At 40.2% G+C, this 26,231-nt stretch overlaps 1 protein-coding gene and 1 long non-coding RNA gene across 7 annotated transcripts in view; one reads left to right on the forward strand and one right to left on the reverse strand.

Moving 5' to 3' along the window:
* Window positions 1-26,231, forward strand: part of TLN2 (talin 2) — a 228,742-nt gene that overhangs the window by 173,645 nt on the left and 28,866 nt on the right. For 5 of the 6 annotated variants that reach the window (XM_080607980.1, XM_080607979.1, XM_080607981.1 and 2 more), the window contains one exon: window positions 725-2,572. In XM_080607980.1, the coding sequence (XP_080464106.1) occupies window positions 725-853 (129 nt within the window). In that variant the 3' untranslated portion in view covers window positions 854-2,572. Of the gene's footprint in view, window positions 1-724; window positions 9,980-26,231 lie in introns of those variants that run through there. The other variant, XR_013956084.1, reaches the window with a different exon arrangement.
* The window catches only part of LOC308201188, a 29,467-nt gene continuing 4,101 nt past the window's right edge, over window positions 866-26,231 (reverse strand). Inside the window, exon 2 of the long non-coding RNA XR_013956111.1 lies at window positions 866-15,165. This is a non-coding gene — a long non-coding RNA (uncharacterized lncRNA). The remainder of the gene's footprint in view (window positions 15,166-26,231) is intronic.

Genomic DNA, 26,231 nt, shown 5'->3' on the forward strand with positions numbered 1-26,231 from the left:
GGTTCTTTTCAAACTTCTATTATGCACTTTAAATATCCCCAAGTCTTAATGGAACACCAGTTTTCTGTGTACATCATCAAAGACGAAGCGTGAGAGATAAGAACTGATGACATTTCATTACACTGACCTTACTAAATATGGTGAAATAATAACGAAGATTTCAAGGCTCTGATGTTATACCAAATTCTGGATTCACTGTTATGAATAAGAAGAAACAGCATCAACTGAGGTTACCATACTGTGGTTACATACTGTACTGTACATACCATACTGAGGTTACATACTGTAACTTGTCAATTTCTGTAGTACTGTCATTTCTCCTTTGGCATTTCAAGATGCAGGAAAATATTTTGGTTACATGCAGCAATGAGTATGCAATTCTACTGTCACACAAACAATATGTTAAGACATGGTGTTTGTCTAATTTTTGCTAATTGGACAGTGAATATTGGAAGAGCACAGCATTCTAAAATCCAACATGGATGTATGGTAAAACTGTGCTAGAAGATACTTTTTTTTCTTTTTATCCTCTATATGTAACAAGTGGGAATAAAGTACTATTCTTGATGGAATCTGGGAAACATTTGAGCAATTCCTGCTGAGGTCATTGAAACTTCTGTGGATAATGCTGGGAACCCTTTCTGTGACTGGTGCCATAGAAAAAGAAGAATGGCTTTACAGACAGTATTCTTTGCTATCCTAATTCATGCTTCTTTTTTTCTAGATCATTGCAGCCCAAGAAGAAATGCTAAAGAAGGAAAGAGAGCTGGAAGAGGCAAGGAAAAAACTAGCTCAGATCCGCCAACAGCAATACAAATTTCTACCCACAGAGCTGAGAGAAGATGAGGGTTAACCTGCTGAGATGTTCTTCTTTCCTTTTTCTCTCTTTTTTTTTTTTTCTTTTGAAGAAATAAGCTAAAGGGGGACAGTACAGTGAGAACTGGTCTGACAACATTCTGGTATGCCAAGCACTTATCTAAATAAACTGCTTATCATATCTTTGGATGAGCAGAGGGCAATAAACACTTGTTCTTTGTCATCTGGTCAGCTGAGGTGCATGATGATCAAATAATGGTACAGTATTAAGTTCATTCCTGTTCCTTCCTGGACTTGCATCTCAGGACAAAATGTTTTACTTTTTATTGAAGATTCTAAATCAGTATTATTGTCACTTTCCTGATGCTTGACATAATTATTGTTCCTTGACTTGTTATAAAAACTTGTTATAAAACATTCATAGTATTAATAGGAAAACAGTCAAGAAATCATGCACGTGATAAATATCACATGAGCTGATGGTTCTCCCCCTTACCCTTGTAATGAGAAGATCAAGTCAGAAAAAGGTATGTCCTGAGTGGGAAAGATGCACGTATGTGGGTTTGAAGAAGATGCCTGGCCTCTTTCAGTGTTATATAGCTGGTTCATCCCAAAACTGGAGGAATTCTCTCTGCACCTGTTTGCACTAGTGTTATTAGTCCTTACCTGATACCAACAAGCTTCTGCTTGTACAGTATTATGGTTCACAAAATGTGGCAATAGCCATTCTTTAGAGAGCGCAGAAAACAAAGAAATGGAAACCTTGTCACTGCCTCAATCATAGTAGGTTCATGAAGGAAGATGCTGTTCGAATTATATACCTCTAATGTGTGACTACTTTTACAGTATTATACACACATACACATGCTCTCACATTGGACTGAATAGTTAGTGTTCTGTTTTGTAATTGAAATTATCTGGTTTGTACTGTGGGATTTCTGTTAGAATGTATGTTAGTTAAAAAGGGAAATACCCAGTACAACAAAAGACTATCACAACTCTTGCTATTCTTTTAATAATTTCACTTGTAATTATTTTGTTTTGAAACCTGTGGGTGTCGTAGGAGAAAAGAATAAGTGATTTACAAGTAGACCTTTCCTGTAATGTAAATAATAAAGATCTGGACTCTAGGGAGTTTATTTTCATACTTGGTATTGATGAAAATGTACTCACCAAAGAATTGCAGAGAAGGAATAGCAGCAGTCTGAGCAGCAATCTTTGTCTTCAGCTGCAGAAAGGTACTGTATGTTCTCAATATCTCTGTTGTGACCTAGACAACAGCAACATGGGTAGAGTGAGTAAAATCTCTACCTTTTATCCTGTCAAAGAAGGAACATGAACCACAGCAACTTTAACTAGCAAAAGATAAACTGACTAACTGCAGAAACACCATCCTTCTTAACAGCAATTTCCAACATACCTACACCTCCACTCAAGCCCTCTTAATAATGTCAAGTCTACTTAGGTCAAAGGATGATGCCACTACAGTGCTTCTGAAGGCTGTGCTGTCATTTAGATACCTGTAAAGTACCTCCAACTGAGCCTATTATGTTATATGCAGACTCATCTAGTCAACATTGTTGCAGAAATATCTTGTAGACTCAGAAGTAACCCCTAGTGGTAGGTTTACCAGTTTAGATAGTGCTAACTCATTTAAGTTACTTGCATGGCATATAATTAACAGGAATTTTGTCACACTAGTGTTAAATATATAGGAAAAATGATTACAAAAATAATAAATATTAACGTGTACAAAGATTTTTTGTTGTTGTTAGTCTCTTCTCTGGTACTGAAATATTTCAGACAATAGAATTTTTGGAGAATCCATACTGATGAGAGGGGAAAAAAGGGAAATGCCAGATAGAATCATTGGTTATTGACAGATGTGCTGTGATGTGTAAGCTTTTGTGCATGCACAACCCTTATTGTCAGAGACGCAATTCTGAGTTCTGTAATATACAATTCAGCACAATTGTGTTTTTTTTCCACTCAACTTTTAAACAGTGAATTCAGTGAGTGATGTAGTTTCACAGAATCTCCATGTTAAGAATTCCTACACACGTAAAAAGCCTTCATGTAAAGTTTTAGGTAGAAAGGTATATCAGTGTTACTCTTGTAAGACCTAAATACAGACAGCTCTAAATGATAGAGATTTTCTGATGATGATGGTAGGCCAAGCTTCTCTGCAATCTCTCTCTCATATGTTCCTATCTTTTTTTGGAAAGATTACAAGACAGATTTGTTGTTGTTCTCCTTTCAGCCTATTTTTATCCTATTATTTAGTCTCATTAAAACACGAAGAAAGATGATGCTGTCCTTAGTACCTTGCCATTATTCTACCTTAGGTATATATAATAATGTTTTAATATATTTTGGTCAAAATGGTATTTGCCGGTGTGAAAGAAGCCGCAAGCCTGGTCAAGTTCAACTTTATGCAGAAATTGCATAGCTAGAAAATTTTATGAGTTCATAGGTGGAAAGAGCCTGCTCAAATTGTGTTCCAGATAAAGTTGCTTGGGAAGTCCATTTCAGCATAGTTATTTTGACACCTCTCTATTCCTGATTTAATGCTCTCTCTCATTTGACAGAAAGTATTGTTCTTTTTCTCCTCAGCTATGTGCTCCACAGAGGAACCACAGTCAGCTAAGTAACTGAATAGAACAATTCAAGGAGTATTTTTTTTTTTTACTGTGAACTTTAGGACTTGATTTGGGAAACATTCAGAGAATATAAGCACATTCAAGGTTTTCTATTTCAATTTGTTCGTGATGTTATAATCTGCAGTACCACTGAAGTCCACATGTGAACATCTGTGGAGTTTGGAACTAGTCCATGCATTTATTTGTCATGGAAACTTGCAGCAGTAAGTGACAAGTTGGGGTAAGGGATGGAAGTTAGTTAATAGGGAGGACAGATGTTTACTTTGTGCTGTTAACTTGTGAAATGGTAAATTGGCTCTGTTGTATCTCACCCTTCTTCATGTGGATTTCACTTTAAGGAATTGTATGCAAATTAAAAGCAAAATGCCTCAAAGTTGTTTGTGTACAGATAGTCTAGTGTTGTTTTCCCTAACTGTCCAGAAAATAACTCAAATGGAACATTTTATCATGTCTTAAGTTTTTCCTTTTCTACATCAGAAGCTTCAAAGTAAGAAAAGGTTTAAAACAAAAATTGAAGGCTAGACTCTTGTTTTGTCTTTCCCTTCCCCTTTGACTTTCTGCATCTTCATTACCTAATTCCTAGTGAAGGAATGGATAATTGTTGTAGAAACTTTCTCACTCTAAATGTGTTTAGCTCATGAGCAATTTTTTGGCTCTTAATCAGACCAAACTGATAAGATATTTACCTCAGGAGTATGGCATCCATCATCATTAAATTTATCCCCCTCCACTTAGTTTTTTTAATCTATAGTTTTGGATATTTTTTTGACTTGCACTGCAATTTTGTCCTTACATAAGTGCATAACAATTAACAATTTATCTGCCCATATTTGACATGATTCCTGGAACCTGCTTTTCAGTACTCACAGTAGTGTAAGTTAAACACATCGTAGTTGTACCTGTTAATGGAACAACACATTTCTGTGATACAAAGTTTGATGCCACATGAAGAAACTTAGGTTGTTTGAGATGCTAGTCTGTTACAGATGGCTATTTTGTTTGACCTTAGTATCTGTGGTGAAGTCTGATCAATAAGCTCAGAGGTGACAGGTGCACAGAGTGGATCAGGCTCATGAGCTACTTTACTGTTAACGTGTGAACTCTGTCCTTGCGCACCAAGCATCATTCAGTGGAGAGCAATGTCACTAAGTGCATGCAGCACAGGGTCAAGCCACATGGGGGTATTTCCAACTAAGAAGCATCATCACAGCTTTCATCAGGATGGTCATGGGGACAGATGCACCTCCGAACTTACTCTGCTTTGGAGGACCTGGTACTGAGGCATAACAGCATTCATTTCTTCAGTAGCTGGTAGTTCCGATACTTCTGGGCAGAACGTAGTCTGTCAGCTGCTTGGTATTTGCTGTCCTTGTTTTCAGTGTAGCATCATTTTAGTATGTGTTGAAAACATCCTAGCCACAACTTTAGAGACTCTGCGGAAGTTAATTTTTTGTGCTTGCCCAGTAATGCCTGAAGACTTTAAGACTAAAATGTGTTTTTTTTTTTACGTGCTTCAATCCCTTTTGTCCTTAACGTTTTTTACAAGTTACTTTGTTTTTTTCCTTTTCCCTATTGTTCCAAGCATTTATGAGAGCTGGTCTTTCATTGTCAATCATCCCTTAACAATATATATACCAAGTTTTCCACCGATCAGCTCTTTCTAGCATTGCTTAGGACAAATACTAATATGTTGGATTTATCCACTCTTAGTTTGGATAATGGAAGTCTTATGTATCAGATCTGATTTTGTTTCCCTACTAATTATTTCATATAAGTATATTTACTTATTTTAAAAATGGATAGTATGGGCTGGTGACTACTCAGTGTCCTGAAGTGTCCACCATGAGAGTTTATCTCAGGTGAAGTGGTTTTCTTTTCTCCTGTTACCCGTAACTGCTATGCCTATAAAGTCAAAATCTTTTTATTAAAAATGTTAGGTGGAACATGAAGTTCATAACTTCAGAACTACTGAACATGAAAATTCCCTCACAGTACAGTCAATTGCTGATTTAGCAGTCTCAGAATTGTTTTGAAGTCTGTGAAGAAGATTGCATGAAGACAGTCAGAAAAAGTTGGCTATTTCTTTAATACAGTTCTTACTTTTAAACTGCTGGATTTAATAATATCAGTTGGAATTTGCAACTCCACACAGATCAGTATTCAGTACTTTCTGAGCTGTTAGTATAATCCTTTTGTTCTGAAATAATTATCTGTAGCATGTTTTGTCTACTCTGAATATGGTTCACAATCAATCTTTTTGGTGGCATTTTGTAAGGTGCAATTGATCAAGTATGAAGATTAAAACAGAGGTTTGTTCCAGTATTATAGTTGATGACCTTTTGATTCCAATTGCATTGTGTATTTTAATTTATTGAATAAAATGTTTACTTGAACATAAGTAAGCAAACTGTTGACCTGATTAAGAATAGGACTGGTTAGCCAGGAACTAAATAGATCAGTAGTGGACATATCCAGGAAAGGGTTAATATTTATATTCCCATTTAGTCACTAACTGGTCTACATTATTTTTTACATTAAAGTTTCTGTATTCTGTCAGCTCCAGAGAAATCAAATGCATTCTTTTCCTGTAACTGTATAGCAGAGGGACTAAAACAGTGATTGTGATTGGTGCCAAGAACAACCCTGTCTTTCACTGCCAATGCTTTAGACAAACATCCTGTCTTCCAGAGTTGAAATTAATCTGCAAGAATTTGTGCTCAGTGTCTTGGCTTTGCCCCATGCAAAGGCTTCTAGTAAGGCATTAGCCTCCGTTCTCCTCCAGCTTTTACTCAATGCTTCATTTTTTGTCTTTTTCTACAAGAGAAGTGACAGCTTTAGGACTTTGGCCCAAAGCTCTTGCAGGTTATTTAAATCAGCCTCTTGCTTTACCAAAGCTGCCTGCAAAATATGAAAATCCTGAGGCACTGAAGCCTTTTATTGTGACACTTTATCCATTGAACCAGTTTTGAAGTTTACTCACAAATGCCTTTAGTCATCTGCAGCTCTCATCCATGTGAGAGACATTAACAGCACCACACTAATGACTCCTGTCTGTCTGCAGTTACTTTTTGCCTTCGGCTATATAAGGATGAGAATTTTCTCATCTAAAGATCCATCTTTTGTTTTCATTTTTAACAGTAAGGGAGTTGAAATGACACTATATTTCTAAAATAGCACACTTTCTCTAGATTCAGTCTGAGGATTATATTTAGTTATACTTCTATATAAATTGTTGCCTGTACTTTAAAAAAAAAAAAAAGGGAAAAAAGGCATATGTGGCAAAGCTGGTGTGAGACATCTAGTAGCTGCTCAAGCACGTATTAAATGCTTGTACTTGTGACAGTTTTGTATATTTTACTGGGGGGAGGAAGTTCATTGCTTTACTTAACAATTCAAAGATTACTAGATTTTAAATGTAGAGAGTTAAAGCAATACAGTCACTCTGGGAATATTTGGGTTATGATCTAAGACAGGCATATTAGGAAACAAAATGGGTTTGTTCTTCAAGCCTAGACTGAACTTTTGTCTCATGAAATCATTGGAGGCTTCAGCTAAATGTTTATTTCTGTTTTTTTTTTTCTTGCAATTGTTTTTGCCTGCATCTGTTTTTGCCTGCTCACATCTACTTGTGGTTGGCTTTTCTCCCTGAAAGTCAGTATGTTTTAGTATGTGGAGCTTTAGTCACAGTTGTGTCTATCTGGGGAGAAACTAGGGCTCTTAGCTTAGAGATTTATTATCAAAATCAGAACCAATATATTTTCTGAATTAAGAACAAATCCTTCAGTGGTGTTTATTAACTGCCGTTATTGACAGGACACTCAATCCCTAAATTCACAAAACTGCGTTATAGGAACAGAATTTGTCCCCTCTTCTATGGTCATGAACATGAATAATCATGTTCTTATTAATAGATTTGAAATGAGGTGGGTTCAAGCAACCCACACATTGTAGGAGTATCAGTTATGAGGAGTGTTAGGAAACAAATTGAATATATTCGTCAAACCAAGCCCAAAATTTTGCTTTATGAAATCAATAGTGATTTCAGCTAAATGTTTGAGTGCCAGCCTAAGTTTGAGCATGTTTCTTTTTGCCTTAGAAAAATTAAAGTAAATGAGAACTTCAGTATGAATGTGTTGAGATTTTACGTATTTTGCTGATCTTTTCTGCCCCAGGACTGTGTTAATGAGACATTATTTCACATACCAAAATTGTGGGGGGAAAAAGCAAACAAGTTCAAACAGAAGACCTCAAAAGAACAGCTTCATAGATCATTTCATTGCCCGTTGTGTTTGGCTTACAGTACCATTATCATCCTGTATCATTTGGTGATAGTAAAGGCTATTTAGGGTAATTTTCTAGCCCAACCACTTCTGTGACATGTCTGTGATGCTTCCTGATCCTGTGACCCATCAATTCAAGCCACAGGCCACAGAGAATTTTCTGGTTAACGTCTTCGATTGTTCAGGAGTCATCTCTGATCTCTTCGAAATCATGTGAGTGGCTCTTTATTACATGTCCAGCTCAGTCATATTTTGGTTTGTCCAAGATCTTGGAAAGAGGCTAGATGCAAAAATTTCTCTAGGAGTTTCCTGTTCCACTGGAATATGCAGAGCATCTCCTAGACTAAATGATTTGTGAAACAACCCAGGCTGCCAGTGCACTCATTCCAGAAGAGGTCAGACTCTATTCAGATCTTCTTCACTATCGTAAAGGTAACAGCCACTAGACAGAGAACCTTCAATCTATAGTCCCTTTTCAAATGTATTTGCTAGCAGCAGAGTTCACACTGGTCCCCAAGTAGATTTATGAGTAAATTCATAATGTCAGTAGATGAAGATAAGAGGTATTCCTTTGCATTTTGTTGTTTCATGTTCTTGTTCCTCCTTGCTTAGCACTTTGGATGGTTTCTAATGTACTAATAACCTTTTGAGTGGAGGGAGAAATATTGAATAAAGAATAAGAAGTTGCATATTACGTTCTTTGGGGGTTGTAAAGCAGGCATAGGTTAAGAAGAAGCTTTGGATTTTATAGAGAGGTCTCTATAGGTCTGGTGGGTCATCTTAATACAGTGGAATTGAGGTGCCAGCACAGCTTTGGATGTGTCCAAAGGTGTTCTGCAAATGTGGCTGAAGAGGAGCCAAACATCAGACCACAGACAAGTCTAACTTCTGTGCTGGAGAAAAGAACTTCACCATGAGCAAGAGCAAGGTGAAAGCATGAGATAACAGCTTTGCACCCTTTTATCAACACTATAAAAGATATTGCTGCATCTGTGCTGTTTTGCAAAAAGGAAACAGGATAAGGATTGGGGGGAATATACTTGGATTTTCCTGTAAAAGGTAGATGCTGACACAAATCTCAGGGCCAGGAAGTGCTGTGATACCTTTATATTCCTAGAGAAACTCTGAAAATACATAAATTGAGACAGAAAACAAAGTATTTCATGTTTTTTTTCAGATTTTTGCTTCCAAGCAGGGACTACTATCTGTAGTTGTTCCCTGCTGGTCAAAATTAACCATGGAATTCATACAGCAAATGTTGCTGTCTGCTGAGTGCTAGTGTTGTGCGATGCTGTGATGGCTTTGTTCTGGTAACAAGTTTCCCTAAGTGTTGAAGGGGTAAGTCAGACCTGCAGTGACACTATTGATGGTGAAAGGGCACTCGTTTGCTGAATTACAGGATCATGTTTAAAATAAGGTAAGCTCAGATGTTGTTTTGGTCCCTTTTGATCTTGCAGGCAAGTAGGTGGTGGCTTTTGAGACTTCCATGCATTTCTGAGAGTCAAGGCCACCTTCAAAGTTCAAACAGAAACACATGCTATAACCGAGGCCTGTTGAAAGCCATGACTTCATTTCTTGGAACTTTAACAGCTGTATAGCTCAAAGACAAATAACTCATCCCTGGCTGGTCCCTCAAATAACACAGACATCCAGAAAATGTCTGGCTTTTTTTTTTTTTTTTTTTAGTATTTGGCATCAAATTCCTCTGATTTTGTTCCCTTCTAGACTGAGAACAGACTAATCTTAATGTTGCAGTCCTAAAGAGTAATCCTGCATCCTGTTGAAGGTTTGTTTCCACACCTGGTATACAGTCCCTGGAACTCTACTGATTTAGCAATATTTGTCCAGTCTCATGTGCAACCCATTCCATCAGCAGCGAGTTCCTGTTGTTTTATTTGTTTTTTTAAGAAAAAGACATATATTTGCTTGAAGCCCTCTTGGCAACTCTTCAGGCCAACTACTTCCACAGAGCTCCAGTAGCTCTGTAATGAAGCTAGCTCCCCCGGAACTCATTCCAGGTGCCAGTGCTGAATGCCCTGATGTTTTTTTTTCCTGCAGAAACCCTTCGGTGAATAGAAATATTGAGCTGGCAAAGCACAGCATTTCTAAGGGCGTAAATTCTGAAATCGAAGGGGAAGAAAAGTCTGCTGTGGGAGTGAAGGGGAGACATGTTTAAGCTTCAGAGTCTCATAGAGGATATGACTGCATAAAAACAGCAAGAAGGTAAGTGCAGAGTTGGGACATGCGGAGCTATTTAAATTCAGAACACTGTTACCATAAGAACAATTGGTATGTACTGGTCCTGAATAAGTTTAGGCAGGAAGAGAATTCATGGCCATGAGAGAAAGGAAATTCTGGACTTGTCTTTAAGTATGGCTAGAGGGGAGTAGCAATCAACCTGCTTGTGACATCAAGACTGAGAAACAGGCTTATACAGTCACAAAGGATTTGGCCTTCGGGCCCTCCTGCTTTTGTCCCTTACAAATTGTCACTGAAATGTATGATGGGAACGCAGTGCTAGTTCTACAGGTTTATCAGCCTGAAATCTAAATAATATCCTGGATCACTGTGGGCTGTGAAGACTTATCTGAGCCTTTGGGGAACTGTGTCCCAGCACAATGCTGTGCTTTCTTCAGTGTAATTCACGGTGATATGATATGCTTCTCACACATGTATCATGTGAGTGAGACACATTATGTAAGATCAGGTGCAATTTTAGCTGTACATGGCTGAAGTTAATGTTCAAGCTACTTCTGCTGACTGCTGTAATCTTAAAAGCGGTACAGACTTCAGGATACTCATTGTGCCTGCAGTCAAGCCAAACCATACACAATTGTGTCAGTGCATCCAGTTCATCTTTCTGCCATTGCAAGTACTACCCACCACAGAACATTTTCAGGTGCTTTCATCCAATTTAACTATTTTAATAGACTTTCTAATGCTTTCCTTGAGGTCTCTACAGGCTGTGCTGGGAGTTGTTTTTTCTTGTCTAGTCAACTGTAGTTGACTAAATGAAGAAGATGGAAATTACAGCGTGCAATGTCTTACAGGATCCCTCTCATGCAATCCTGAATTTTATAAGCCGCCTTTCACTTCTTCACAGTCAGGTTTATGTTGAATTCTTTGCCCTTCTCACACAACCTAGCCAACTCTTATGAGCTTTTTTTCCTGTCTTATTCTTTCATGTATGTTATTTACTGCCCCAAATCGAGCATAGTCTTGAAGATGAGGACTGGGTAGAAAGGAAGATTGAGTTACAGTCTGTAGACAGAGTGGGGTCACAGCAGAACATCTTTGCTGCTGCTGCTGCAGCAATGCTTCTGCAGCCCACTGTTTCTTACAGGGTCCACTTTCCAGCAAAGCCTGAACTGCTTTTGAAAGTTGCATTTCCTGCTACACAGAGCTCTCAACCGAAACGCAAATCAAAACAAGAGCAAACCCAGTGTGGACTCTGGCAAAGATCACCCTCTCTTCATATATAAAAGGGAAGCATTTAGCCTGACCTCATAAAAGACAGAACTTAAAGGACCATTCCACACTTTGAAATCTTGCCCTTGATGGAATGGAAACAAAATGCTGATGTGGGAATTTCAGCAGCTCATTTCACCTTCTGCTCAGCCTGCTGTACTTCCTGAGCGTGAACTGGCCATTGCGTCATCCCAAGAAAATGAAGGTTATTGGGTCACTGGCTGTCCTTGTAATTGCTCAGTAAGGAATTTCCCTAGGGTATAGACCAGTGCCCAGAATAACATTTTACAAGGTCTGGAAAATGATGCCTGCTACAAGCAGAGAGCTCTTAAAAGTTTGCAGGAGGCCTACTGTTTGGATGAGTTAGCAGCACGCGCCCCTCTACAAACAACACTTAGAACAGCTGCTTATAGGAACTATGGAGAGAAATAGCTGAGGGAGAGTCTGGATGACTTTGCTAGTAGTTTAGTAATTTTCTTAATGTATGGGCCTGTCCTACATGGAGAAGAATTTGTGTCAAGGTTTTCTTGACCCTATTTGCCTCCAGGATATGTCAATCAAACTTCTCATACACAGCCTCTCTCTCTACATGCAAACTGCACCTTGGAGTGCAGGTATGACTGAACTGTCACGCAAAACCAGACTGCCTCTTCCCTTGAAAACGCTGTATATTCTCTGCATGTGCTGTATATAACTCTTTCCTTCTGAGGAAAAGAACTGTTTTCTATGGATTGTTTAACAGATGGTAAAGGACAATTCAATGGCTTTGTTCTCCAATGGACTGCACCATTTCATCATGGAATATAGCCTAGGATTAAAGGCAGTCTCCCACCTGCTGGACAAATGCATTAGCAGATAAGATTCGTAGAATCATAGAATATCCCGAGTTGGAAGGGACCCATAAGGATCATTGAATCCAGCTCCTGGCACCACACAGGTCTACCCAAAATTTTAGACCATGTGACTAAGTGCACAGTCCAATCGCTTCTTAAATTCAGGCAGGCTTGGTGCAGTGACTACTTCCCTGGGGAGCCTGTTCCAGTGTGCAACCACCCTTTCGGTGAAGAACCTCTTCCTGATGTCCAGCCTAAACCTCCCCTGCCTCAGCTGAACACTGTTCCTGTGGGTCCTGTCACTGGTGATTACGGAGAATAGGCCTCTCCACTCCCCCTCGCAAGGAAGTTGTAGACTGCGATGAGGTCCCCCCTCAGCCTCTTCTCCAGGCTGAACAGGCCCAGTGACCTCAGCCGCTCCTCATACCTCTTCCCCTCTAGGCCCCTCACCATCTTTGTCACCCTCCTCTGGACACTCTCCAACAGTTTAATGTCCTTTTTGTACTGTGGTGCCCAGAACTGCACACAGTACTCGAGGTGAGGCCACACCAGCGCAGAGTAGAGTGGGACAATCACTTCCCTCAACCAACTAGCAATGCCGTGTTTGATGCACCCCAGCATACGGTTGGCCCTCCTGGCTGCCAGGGCACACTGCTGGCTCATATTCAACTTGCTGTCAACCACAACCCCCAGGTCCCTCTCTGCGGGGCTGCTCTCCAGCATCTCGTCGTCCAGTCTGTACGTATAGCCAGGGTTGCCCCGCCCCAGGTGCAGGACCCGGCACTTGCTTTTGTTAAACTTCATGTGGTTGGTGATCGCCCATCTCTCCAATCTGTCCAGATCTCTCTGCAAGGCCTTTCCACCCTCAGCCGAGTCTACAACTCCTCCAAGTTTGGTGTTGTCAGCAAATTTGCTCAAAACACCTTCTAGTCCTACATCCAAATCGTTTATAAAAACATTGAAGAGGACTGGCCCTAAAATGGAGCCTTGAGGGACCCCACTAATGATCATCTGCCAGCGTGATGTGACCCCATTTACCACAACCCTTTGAGCCCTGCCCGTCAGCCAATTGCTCACCCATCGTATGATGTTTTTGTTTAGTTGTATGCTGGACATTTTGTCCAGTAGGATCCTATGGGAATTGGATCTTGCTGGTGTTCAACTTACTGGTGTCTGAAAAGTGCTGTCAGTGTAAAAACCCAAATATATTTTACTGTGCTATCTCAGACTCTCTTTCCACTTACTCTGGTGATGATTCGACTGTGAACTTGGAGGCTCGCCCTAAGCGCCTTTACAGAGCCCCTTTCCACTCAGCCATGCCTACTAGTGCTGACAGTTCCTATATGCCTGAGTGAATGACCCACTTCTGTTGTCTTTTGCATTTGATCACTGTGGAAGTGTTTTACTTAAAAGCCTTTCCTGCCCACATTGATCTGTTGACACTCTCTCTTTGCCCACAGGAGAGAGGTGAACCGTTGAGGAAGTGATTGTTTCAGGAAGTTATTTTGGGTGAAGCTTGCTTTTTTTTTTTTTTCCTATTTGTTCCTTGCCTGTGGACTGAACACAAGAGAAAAGCAAATGCGAACTCGATCAGTCCTAACCATGTTTCTGGTATACTGGTACTTGAGACCACTTACTTTGCTTGAAAGGAATTGAAAGACTGAAGAGTAAGAAGAAGGAAGAAAGTGAAAAAAGAAGGAAGAAAATGAAAAACTTCCTCATATGATATATTCCCAGAGGATTTTTCTCCCACTCCAACTAAGCTTCACAAGCCCAATTAGATTTGTTCATGTCGCTCCAGGTTCCTGCTTCCTATCAGAGCTGTTCTGACTTGTTAGCACCTCTCTGTGGGCAGCAAGGTGGTCTGAAACCTTCAGAGTCTTCCAGGCAGGGTTTGGGTTTCAGCAGAGCACACAGTCTGGGACTTCTTCCTGGATAGAGAGCAGAGACAAACAATGCTCCCGCATAGCTGACTCATGGCCACAGATGCTGTTTGCACTGTTCAGCTGTACAGATATGCAGTGGAAAGCAGAAAGACTATTCCTTTTTTCCAAGGAATGATTCTGACTTCTCCCATTCCTGTCTTGCAGTGTGAGCTGGTCCTGTGCTAGAAGAGCTGCTGCTTGTGCTCTATCACCTGATCCTGCAGTATGATTACTGTTCATTACTTCTTCAGCAAGCAATGCTGAACTGTATCACTGTTTTTTTTTCCAGGCCAAGTGTGAAATGTCAAATATACTAGTGACCACAATTCCATTTAGTGCCTTTGTGCTATGACAGATAGAAATGTGTACAGACACAGAATAGGCAAAACTTGAAAATACTTGTGGAATAATTTCTGGCTAACACGCCCACTTTATAATGCGTAACATATGAGAACAAAAAAGTGCAGGGCAACATAGGCTTTGGAAAACTGGAGCTTAATATAAAAAAATTATATATTGCATGTTGTTTAAAAAACAATGTAAGTAGTGCTTAAATGTGATTAGAAGAAATCTAAAACATCTGCAAGAGCTCTTAAATCATGGAAAGTGGGAAGAATTCAACAAATGCTGGGGAACAAAAGAATGAAGAGTTAGGTGGAATTTATGCCTCTGCCTTCATATGCCAAGCTTGCCCCACTACTTGTCACTAGTGCTAAGCAGAAATTGTCCTTGCACAATTTCATTGTGCAAAACTTCCATGAATAACCTACAGCCCTCAAACCTGAGAGCTCAGTTTTTACCTTCGAGCTTACATGGTTCTTGGCAATTTTATCTGTTTTCTTACTGAGTGTAGACAATGGCGCTCATTTTTCTCAGTAGAGAGATGCATTTAGGGCATAGAGTAAATTTGGCATCACTTTTTAACTATTTTTAAATAAAAATGATTACATAATCATTTGAAACGGGATAAATGTCAATGCTATTTTTGGCTCTGGCTAGATTATATTTTAACTTCTGTTGCTTCCTCTTTATTTACATCCCCTAAAGATATTTGGGTGAAGTAGATCAACTAATTAACTTTACCTTCCTTAAACCTTACCTTGGAATGGCCCAGCACAATGCTTGTCAATACTGCTCAGCAACACAGCTGTGTACCATTCCTCTCCCTTCCTTGTACCCACACCTGTAAAATCCACAGAAGCACAAGAGTGATGCTTCCTACAAATGCTACACATGTAGCACACATTAGGCATGTGAAAGTTTGTCATATACCTGTGGAGAACTTTTCCTATAACCTGTTTAAGGGATGTTGAAGGGGAAAAAAAAAAAAGGCATTTTTCATCAGGACCCTAAGGTAAGAGGGTTTGGGAGAAATCAACTGTTTCATGAACTGGCTCTAAAGCTTTGCACTATTTTGAAGACTCCTGTTTTCTAGTTCTTTAGGTCTTTATGTCCAGCATCACTCTGAAATACAGTTTGCCACAAAACACTGAACTTCACTGTAGGAATGGTCAATATAATAATTTCTCCTCATTTAGTTTTCCAATTGTTGCAGACAGCTCTATTTAAACAGTTTATCTTAAAATCTATTCAGAACAGTATTACACAGAGGCATGAGATCCAGGAAATGAAACAATAGATAGCTTCTTCCCTTTTCCCATCCTCCAAATTAGAATAAAAGTGTTACGGTTTTCCTTATTCCTGCTGCTCAGCTTAGAATCAACTGCTCTTATCACGAGGAGGAAATAAAAGAGGGGAAGTTTCTCAGTTGTGGTAACCAGCAGCATTAACCACAGCAAAGAGAAAGGAAGGTCTTCCTCAGAAGCATTTTACTTTTCGTATAACTACATCTGGTGTCCAGTCTCCCATTTAGGACTTATTTGGGTACCTCTGGACTACGTTGCTGTGAGAAATGCAACTGTATAAATGGAGGAAGCAACGCTAAGTCTACGCATTCTTTCTTACCAGGAGTAACTCTTCTTTGAGGTACAAATTGTTGTGATAAGGCAGGCAGAGATCCATTTTGTACACAGAAATGATACTGTTAACCCTTTCCTTCTTTGTCAAAATGGTCTGGGTGGCAGTCCCACACAATACACCTCCTCTGTCCTTAGTCTAACTTATCTGCTGTGTCCACATTGAAGCACTGACTGTTCAAATAGCATTTAACTGTAAAGTTGGAAGCCAGCAATTGTCATCTTGCAGCACCAGGTTGCTCTGTGAAAGCTGTGAAACCCTTTCAAAAGCAGGGCTGTGCAGATACGCTTCTTTGCATGTGCCAACAGACCGAGCCCCTGGCAGGATCTCAGTTGCTGTAGTGCTGACGGCACCACCTCTAGCTATCACACTGGGGCTTTCTGAGCTACTATCTTCACTTTTATAAAAAGGATGAAGGGATGGGGGAGGGTACACCAATCTGTAGTTTTAATGGTAAAAATGCAGCACGAAATGCAGTTGCAATAGAAAATGTTCTCTAATAATCTAGGTTTTGAGCATGGTGAGGTGAATTTACTGCTACTCAGGCACGTGTAACTCTCAAGGCATTTTGGGATGCTGAAGCAGCACCATATTTGGCCAGTTCTCTTCGCAGTCCCTGTCTAGTTGTAGAAAAGGCTTATGCATCTGCTGGCATTCCTGGCACTGCTGCTAGATGTGCATTAGAGAGATCTGCTTTCTGTCATCAAAGCTGTCACACAACTTTAAAGAGATGCTGACTGTTTAAATAATAAATAAAAGAAAGACTCTCAGTACAATATAAGATAGTCCCTGTGTACTTTTCCCCCACTCAAGAAATAATTTTGTTCTCTCAGTTTTCAGCTTTGAACTTGTATTGTATTTGCTTGCATACATAACATTTTTAGGGGCTGCTCCAAATGACAGTATTGCATAGTAATCTGAGTGATCCAAGTCAGGAGATACTTGCAGTTTGTGTAGCTAAACTGTCTAAGATTTGTAATTTTCTTCCATCAGTCAGGATGTTTAGACTGACTTCCTACAGAAACTTCGGTATGTAAGAGAAAGAGGGAGTCACACAACAAGAGCAGCTTGTTTGGAGTAGCAGTATATCACGTTTGATGGTTTTGAGTAAACATCTTTAGCAAAAAATTGGGATCACTAAGTCCCTGAGGAAGTTAGTGTATGTGCTACAAAACAGAACATCATATTGTGGACCTAAAGTGCTCAATAAAGAAGGCAGGGAATTCAGAATCCAGCTCCAGCAGCCTTCAAGGTTTTCATGCTTTTCATGCTGAAGTTGGTAAGTGATGGAGATGGGTTGGAGAAAAGTAAGTAGCAAGTGTATATAAATCTGCTTCTCTGCCCCTAAAAACTGGACACCTGGTCTCACAGTTTTTTTGTTTGTTTGTTTTGTGCTTAATAGACCAAACCCATGGTAATTTTATGAAGTGTCTCTTTCTAAAGTCAAGCATCACTTTTAAATATGCGTCTACTTGCCTTTATCAGTACCAGTCATATTTCTAGAAACTCTTTGCTATTTATTGCTTTCTGTAGTTCCTAGGGACCCTGGGGTTGGCTTTTTTTTCAGTGGAGAAAGAAATAAAACCTCTATTTTGTACAGTGATTTTCTTGAAAGAATGGGAGAGATTTTGACCATGAAGGGTTGTGTCTTATTTCTCTTGCTGCAGGGCGCAGGGTGCAAACCCTTCTCAGCCCTCTGGAACCACATGCCCCACTGAGGCCTGAGGCCAGTGCAGGCTGGTGTTGCACCTGGGGCAGCAGCCAGTTCCATGTGTTTTAGAGGAAGGGCAAAGAAATCTTTTGGTGATTTCTCAGTGAGCTAAGCATCATAAGTAAGCAACTTTGACTCCCTTCCTTGTTTTGGGGTGCATCCTGTGGTACCATCTGTGATTAACAGAGGAGAACAGCAATTCAAAATTATTCCCATTGGCACTGTTAATCTTCTGTACCAGGAGTTCCCTTGGCTGAGGTGAAATGACAAGAAGGCCTTGGTAATTTCAGCGTTATGCCTGAAGACTTTTGTCCCTCATAAGGGACATGCACATGAAAAGGCTAATGAATTGCTTTGCCTTTCTACCACAGTGTTTGTTGAAAGCCTCCTGCTTCCAAGACTGGTTAACCATGTGGTCTGATGCTAGGAAGCAGCATTTTAAGAAGATTCTGCACTCCTAAAAACAAGTTTAAAAAAGATGCACTGGGCCTATTTATAATAAATAAATAAAAGGGTGGGGAGGGTGTCACTTCGTTGGTTTGATTTCCTTTAAACAAACCAAAAAACAGACAGAGGCCTCTTGGGCATGGGGAAAGGCTGACCATGGAAAGAGGGATTCTTCCCCAGAGAAAAGGTGATGCATGTTATCCTGTCATCTCATAGCAAAGTGCAGCTCTGTGGCCATCTGTGAGTTTTAACCTGCCACTTCAATGAAACAATTTTAAGCCCGCCTCATTATTTACATGGATAGATGCAGATAATCTGAAACCAGGTTACGGCTCTTTATATAGAAATGCCAGCAGAGTTGGGCAATGTCCAGTGACATGCTGCACAGTGTGGAAGTCTTTGATTTCAAACACACAGTCCCCAGACAGAAGGCAGAGCGGGTGACAGAGCTGCGAGCAGTCTGGTCTGCCCTGTGCTGCAACTCCGATGCTCCAGGGTGTACTTGCTCCCTGGCTCCATGCAGCTGTGCTGAGGGACATGGACGTGCCTGCAGGCTTTGAAGAGGAGGAGGGCAGAGGCAGAGTGCCTGTTATACATAAGACATGGGGATCATTCTTTCTTCAGCAGTAACAAAGAGGTAGTCCCTCTGACTGAGGGATAAGCTGTATCTTGGCCCAGGTGTGTTGTAGCACAGCACTTCTGAAAGTACAACTACAAACTTGGAATGAGTCTTGATAATAGCTGTGGCGTTCAAAGAAAATTCACAGTCCTTGCCTTGAAGCGTGAAAAGCTCAAGTTAGTTTTTTCAGTCTTTCCATGTTTTATAACTGAAGATCTAGTTTTATTGTTGTTTGTTTGTTTTTACTAAGAAGCTGCATATTGTTTTCTGTATTCTGGTAAAATTCCAAGCTAAATAACCGTGTTCTTAATTCTCACCATTTTTCCTTCCCTCAGCAACAGTGGCATGGTGTGCTGCTCTGCTTGGAGCTCTTCAAGTGTCAGCATGTCAGCAATGGGTAATGTTATGACTTCTAGTACAGCAGTTCAAGCATGTGAAGTGTTGGAATCAAAAGCATTGAAAAAGCATCAGCTATTATTTTTAGTCAAGAGATCCCTTACAGCCTGTTGGATGTCCACCAAGACTGTTCATCCCAAGGACTTTCAGAGACCCCATGGGAGGGCAAGGAGCTGTATTCTTTAGGTTTTCCAGAGCAGAAACTCACTCTTCCAAACTAACATCTAGTCACAGTACCATACACAAACTGGTCAAAGCTGTAAACCCTCCCAGGCAATTCTCTTCATCCCCACCCTGTATGTATACTGGAGAGTATTCAGAAACAAAACAATGAAGGCTGTGGCGCTGTCAGCTGGAGCACTCCTTGTCTCCTCTGAGTCCGCTGCAGTGACAAAGGCTAGCCTCCAGTGCCATGCTGGAGATGGTGTCTCTCAAAAGCGAGGATGTTGGCCTGTTTGATACCTCATCCTCCCACAGACTTCCTGTATGATCTTAGTCACAAGTTTTGTCCTCTATACTTTCGACCCCATTTGTAAAATGGAATAATTGCACACAAACCTCACAGAGATAGATGGCAAGATTAAACGTACTGAAGACTTGAGGAGTGTTTTGATCTTATGCTAACTTCATTCCTAGAGAGCTTTGCAGAGGCGTGAATATTACTCTAACTTAGAATGACAGCAACCAGTTCTCCTGGAAAAGAGGAGTCCCAATTGACCACGCTGGACAGTCGACTGATTGCCTTTTTATTTAATATGTTTGTCCATGTGTTCTGTAGGACTTCAAAGCAGCCTCTAATTTGTACCCATGTTTTATCTCTACAGATAGTTGCAGATAAACAGGATTGTAAAGGACATCCCAGGCCAGTGCCATTCTACTTAGGCAACGATACTGGAAGCCTTTCTATAGCACGCTAGATGTTTACCAGGTTAGTAGGAAAGAGGGAATAGTCTGCTGCTTTAGTATTACTTGGGAGTGTCCCTATTTGTACTTGCCAGGATTTAAAAACTAAAACTTAACCTGGAAGCAGTAGTAACAAACTGAAGCTTGTTCCCTACCAGTAATGCTGTGAAGAATATCTTTATGGAAACAAGATAGATCACTGGTAGGATCACGGTAAAAATAATGCCAAGTTATCTAGTCTAATCCCTTGTCAAATTCCCTATATCCTTTAGGCAGCGTGTGTGCAGTTAAGATGTTAATTGGTCGGGGAATGTGCTGGGTAAGTTACAGCCGTTATTGCTATTGGAGATATGCTTATCGTCCACGGCTCAGTAATGCACTCAGCCTGGCACTCGCTGGTGTCAAGTGCTTTGCAGGGGTTACCGGGGACAGCAGCTGCCTAATCTGCTAGATGTCTCCTCCATTGAAGCATACCTGCCTCCTGCTAGGACTAAAGGATCTAGGTGGCCCAGAACCAACAAGCCGTGTCATACCTGATTCCCTGCTATTTAACTCTCAGACAAAATATTCAGGACCACAAGGAAAATGCCCCTCCCCCCCTCCAAAAAAAGGATGATTTAGGAATGTAAATAAGTTGGGAATGTCTGATTTTGAATGCAAGTGGCCAGATGTTTTTTCTTCCTTTCCCCAGGTCCTCACACCATTAGTCTGCTAGAAGAGCACAGTAGAGCAAATGTGCCAAAATGCAATAATGGGCATTCTGGGGTTGGGGTTTTGGGCCAGATACTCAACCAGTGTAAACTGAAATGGCTTCGTTAGAATTAATTTAACATAGGTCATGCTAGTTAATGTCACCTGGGGATCTGACCCACTGAATCAGTCCTTTAGTACTTGCTCTTGAAAGAGAAAAGGAGAATGTAGAACAGATTTTGGAAAATATAAAGATGACATCAGCTCAAGCCCCCATGTCATTAGTGGGATTCAGACAAAAAGTACAGGAACACTGGCCAAATCTGGCAGTTCTTTGACTGGCAGAAGTAGTTTCAGAAACAGAGAAAACATGGCCTTGCAAGCCTATGGTACAGCACAACGTTCATACCCCAGGCCCTCCTGCACTGAACAAATGTGCTGAAAACCCCTTGCTTAGCACAGCTGATGCCTTTGGATTTGGAAAAGCCTTGAAACCTACAGAGTTTTTTTTCTCCCTAGCAGCTGGTTTGCTGTGACATTGCTTAATAACAGTTACACTTACCACCATTTCCTTCCAGTTGCCCTCTGCTCCTTCTCATATGCTGTCATCTTCTGGGTTGAGTCTTTCTTTGTGGCTAGTGACTATTTTGACTTCCCTGACACCACGAAGTTACAATTAAATGATACACTCAATATCACTGCATTTAGGGCCTTCATTTCAGATGTGGGAGACATTGCTGTAAGTTCCTGGCTGATTCCTATAGTGCAGGGACTTGAAACTGCATTGCCTATGTCAGAAGTCAGTGGGTATTCCTGGGTAAATATGAACGTCTGATCTCAGAAACAGACATGTAAATATAAACCATGATCTCAGCAATGCAGTGCTATCTTTCAAGAAATAACCTGCAAGAGCACCTCTGCTCCTCTTTCACATCCATAGGCCAGACAGCTTGGGGCTACCCTAATCATCCAGTCTGTACCACCATCTGTTGCTATACATGTTCCTGTAATGTTTGGCTTCTACTATGCATGTAAATCCAATATCCTTAAACTTTACTGGAATTGATGTGAACAATGGACAGTGGGCAACTTCTCAGGGGGTAAAATACCTATAGCAAGTGAGCACAAAGTTTGGTTAAATCACAGATGTGGAAACTTAAATATGCATTAAAAGTTCACTGTTCAGCTTTACTAGTACTGTGGCCAGGACTTTCACTGTAAGTAACAGGACCTGTAGATTTTAAAACTGTAGTTTGGAGAACTAAATTCATCCAGATTCAGGAATATCTTGGAGTTCTATAAATTACATAACCTTTTTTTGTAGCTCAAGTAACATACACCCAAATATTGTGTCTCATTAATACCTCTGCAGCTGGCATACATGTTGTGCTCATGCCTCAGCAGCAGAAATCCAACAGTGATAGTTACCACCACAATTTTGTGGATACAATCACTGCACAGTAGCATAAATTTTGCACTAATAAGGCATCTGTGGAAAGCTGTTGCCAGGTAAGACGCTTGAGTCAGCTCTAAAATATCTCCAGCCTAGGGGCATTTGATTAAAGCTCTGTTCTCTAGCTCATTCCAGTGGTCAGTAAGAAATGCTCCAAAACGTGCATCATCATCTTGCTGTCTGCCAGATCTTGCTTACTGTTGCCGTTTGCCTCCTGAACCATCAAACCTCAGTACTCTTAGGCAGCTGGTGGTAACCGCTAAATGACTATATGGGGAACTGGGAAAGAGACGTTTGAGAAAAAAGCTACTCAGATTGCCTGAAAATTCTCTGCATGTCCTGGAAAACATTGCCAGCTGAAGGTTTTGGCAATTCCTGTGTTGTGTTTGGGAAGCTTGGATAGCTGAAACCTCAGTTCTATCTGCAACTGAAGCAGGATGGTGATAGGAAGGAGAAGAAATGTTTGCCAAATGGAGCAAAGAAAAATTAAATCCAAGTGACTATGTACAGCTGGAGGAGTCTCTTTGGTGAATATATTTAGCCAAAAGGTGATCGAATCAGTTCTTTTTTTCACTTTTAAAAAATATTCACAGGAATTATTGCAATAATAAAAATACGGTTTATGATATTCTACCTATACCAGGGATCCTGGTGCGTGGAGTTGACCTGAGTACATGAGATTAGGATGCTCAGTAGGAATGATGACAGGACTAAACTGTTGGGTTTGTGGAGCTCTGAGCTTAAAATGTAAGCAACTTCAGATGGCCCCTCTCTTCCAACTCCTGACTGCTGTGGCTCTTCACTGTTGCAGCATTCAGGCTGTTTTGAGATCTGGGATTTTACTGTTCTTTTTTAAATATTCCAGCCAGCCCTGGGCATCAGAACTTATTTTACCATCCTTGGCATTGATGAAGCAAGGTATTTGCTATGATAGATCAGAATTATCTACATATTAATACATACTGTCTCCTGGGAGGAGGCAGAGAATCTGCATTCAAGAGCAATATATTTTTTTCGCTGTTGATTCCTTTATGACAGTCTGCCCATGATGGAAAATGTCTTCTGGTGAGGTACTTAAACACAGATTTATTTTTCCTATGGAAGTTAACTGAGGTTGTGATTCTAAACGCCTGTAAATGCTGTGTTGTGTGTAATGAAACTTTGGCAAAGGCAGATTATACGATTCTGGCACAGAGCAGCTTGCATCTATAAAAGGCAAGATCTGTCCTTTGTTTATTCCCTAGTAAATCAATGAAGTATGTCATGGTATTTTAGCATCAGCTTAGCATATTTTATTTTCCCTTCTAAATTACAGGCCAGTGGAAAATAGAGATTGACCAAGTTAACAACATAAAGATTGTTCATATATATGTATATATATTTAATAAAAAAAAAAAAGGACTGGAAAGGAAACAGTTTCTCAGCTGTAAAGACAATGGGAAGCACAGTACGTTTATGGTGTGGTATTATAAGCTTCAGGTGCCACAAAAAATCTAAAAGTGATTTAAAGCCCAAGAAGAAATGAACTCGAAATGGCATTTAAGCACAAGGGAAAAGTCAGGCTGCATGTACTTAAGAGAAGTTACTTAAGATTTATACAAATATCGTTTACATCTAATAGTGCTGAAGGTTTCTCTGCAAACTGTTATCAGAAGAGCAGTACTGCACTGCTTCGCCCACTTAAGTTATGCGCTGCTACTGGGGACGTATCATGTATCTTCATTAGCATTTTAATTCAGATCAGGATTGTCATTTTAATGCAGATCTCTGTCAGCCTCTTTTACTGTGCTGTTGTTTGTACTGTTGGATGGACTTGGGGTGCACAGACTGGGCAGCTTTTTAGATGAACCCAGAAGCTGTGGCCAGACCACAAACAGACATTCAGTCCCCCCTAAAAATAGAGAAAATCTGAAATAAAACTCCTTGAAGTGTACGTAGGGCAAACCATGGTCTTTAGTAACAACAGATTTGCCCTACAAATTTGTCACTTCTACACACTTCTTCCTAATGTAGTTACAATAGGACCTGCCTATCAGTGCATAGGTGTATGTATATAAAGAGCTCCCCTCTGTCACACTTTAGATTTATTGGGTTGGACATCTAGCTAGCATGAGTCAGCACAATGTCACTGAAAGCAGATATTATCAGTAAATAGTCTGTCCTAAATATTACTGTAGCTTTATAGACAGCTACTGTCCCCTGTTCTGTAAAATATGAGCTGCAGCAAGCCCAAGCACAGATAACTGGAGCTGTTCTCAGTAGCAGGATTCCCAGTCCCAAAGCTGAGGAACCCTAAATTCAAAGAACATGGCCAGCAGAGAATTGTGTGTTCTGTTTGCTTCTTTGCCCTGCAGTTTGACATGACCAGCAGATTTTCTAGCTGATGTTTCCATATGAATTGAAATGGGTAGAAACAATGTTTCTTCAAGCGCTCATAAAAATACCCATTAAATGGATTAACTACATGAAAAAAATGAGTGCCAAGATTAAACTCTGTCAAAGGACTACCCGATGAACCTTCAGAATGAATAAAAAAATTTCCACATTGAGATATATTAAAAATAAAGCCCACTAAATGGAATGTTAGATAAGTTAATATTTGTCATTACTGTCAAGTTACATGAACAAGAGCATGTTCACTGGCCTTTAAAATGGACATTAATATTGAAAAAGGAAATATGGGAAGGTGTGAAACTTATAAATGAGGTTAATGTCAAGAGACCAGCCTTGCCTTACCTGAAATTTTCCACAACAGTAGGTTTCAGGGATGCCTATTTAACTCCAGATATAATCTGTTTAGCTCAGTTGGAAACTAGCTGCAGCACTGAAAGAAATATGCTTTGATATTTATAGCTTTTCCACTCAGACTACTGTGGAGAAATACCTTCAAAAAAGTAATTTCAGGCAGGAAGAGAGGGGAAGGGTTCAAAATGAAAATTTCCATGATACTGTTTTGCCACAGTTTTATCTTGTCCTGTCATTGTCTAGGATGAGATTTCAAATACTCCCAATATGAGAAGGGCAACATGAGACAGTGTTCACTCACACTTCCTTATTCAGCTTGAGAGAGCAGCTGGAACCTCGACCCAGTGAGAAATCCCAAGTATGGCTATGAAATCGTATCTGCCAGGACTGACTGCAGCTGTGAGCTCAGTATGATGCTTTTGCCTCTCTTCAGAAGCTGTCTGCCAAGACCTATCACTTGCAGTGGTATCCTACAGGCGAGACGGGCTGTGTGACTCTTCGCTATCTCATTAAGACTAAATTCCATCAAACTATGCTGTTCTCTTATTTACGCATGTTTGCCATTTGCTTGCTTTGATGATTGTGAGTTGCCATTTGTGGTAGCTGTTTCATTTGTGTTAAAATGAATTATGAAAATTGAATTAGGTATACAGCTGACAGCAGCTTGAATGTAGGCAGGCAATATTCTAGCATTCAGAGAGGGGAGAATGCACAGGTGGAATGAGCCACTGCTATTTGTAAACTTTCTCCACCATAGCTATATTATTTTGAAGTGGGAGTGATCTCCAAGTTCTCCACGTGCCTGTGCCAATCATAAAAAAGAAGTGTGAAGAAGTGTGATGTCATGAGTACCCTGGGCCTAATTCTGAAGACATTTACCCTAGCATATTTGGAAGTAATTCAGATGAAGTCTGTGAAGTCATCCTGGTGTGAAATGGTTTGTGTGATCAGAATCAAGACTTTCCTCTTGTTGTTAAGGCATTCTAACTGAAGCTTCTTCTGACAAGAAGGGAAATAAAACAAAAGTAAGGGCAAAAGTCTGCCTCATGCAAACATCCCAGAAGACTTGGATTTCTTCCGCTACTTTAGGAAACGATGAGCTTACTTCAAATTTAGACCAGTGCAAGCCAGCTTCTGAATCAAGCGTTGAACTCCTCCTTTCCACTAGAAGTTCCAGTCAAATCACCATTTGCCTTATGTGGAATTTTGGCTAGAGGCTTAAAGATCAATCCATGGTCTACATGTGACTATTGACTATACAAGGAACTTGCCCTTGGAAAAATGTGCATACAATTACTTTTCAGGTCA

The sequence above is a fragment of the Anser brachyrhynchus genome, assembly GCF_964034855.1.
Source record: "Anser brachyrhynchus genome assembly, chromosome: 11".
Classification (NCBI taxonomy): Eukaryota; Metazoa; Chordata; class Aves; order Anseriformes; family Anatidae; genus Anser; species Anser brachyrhynchus.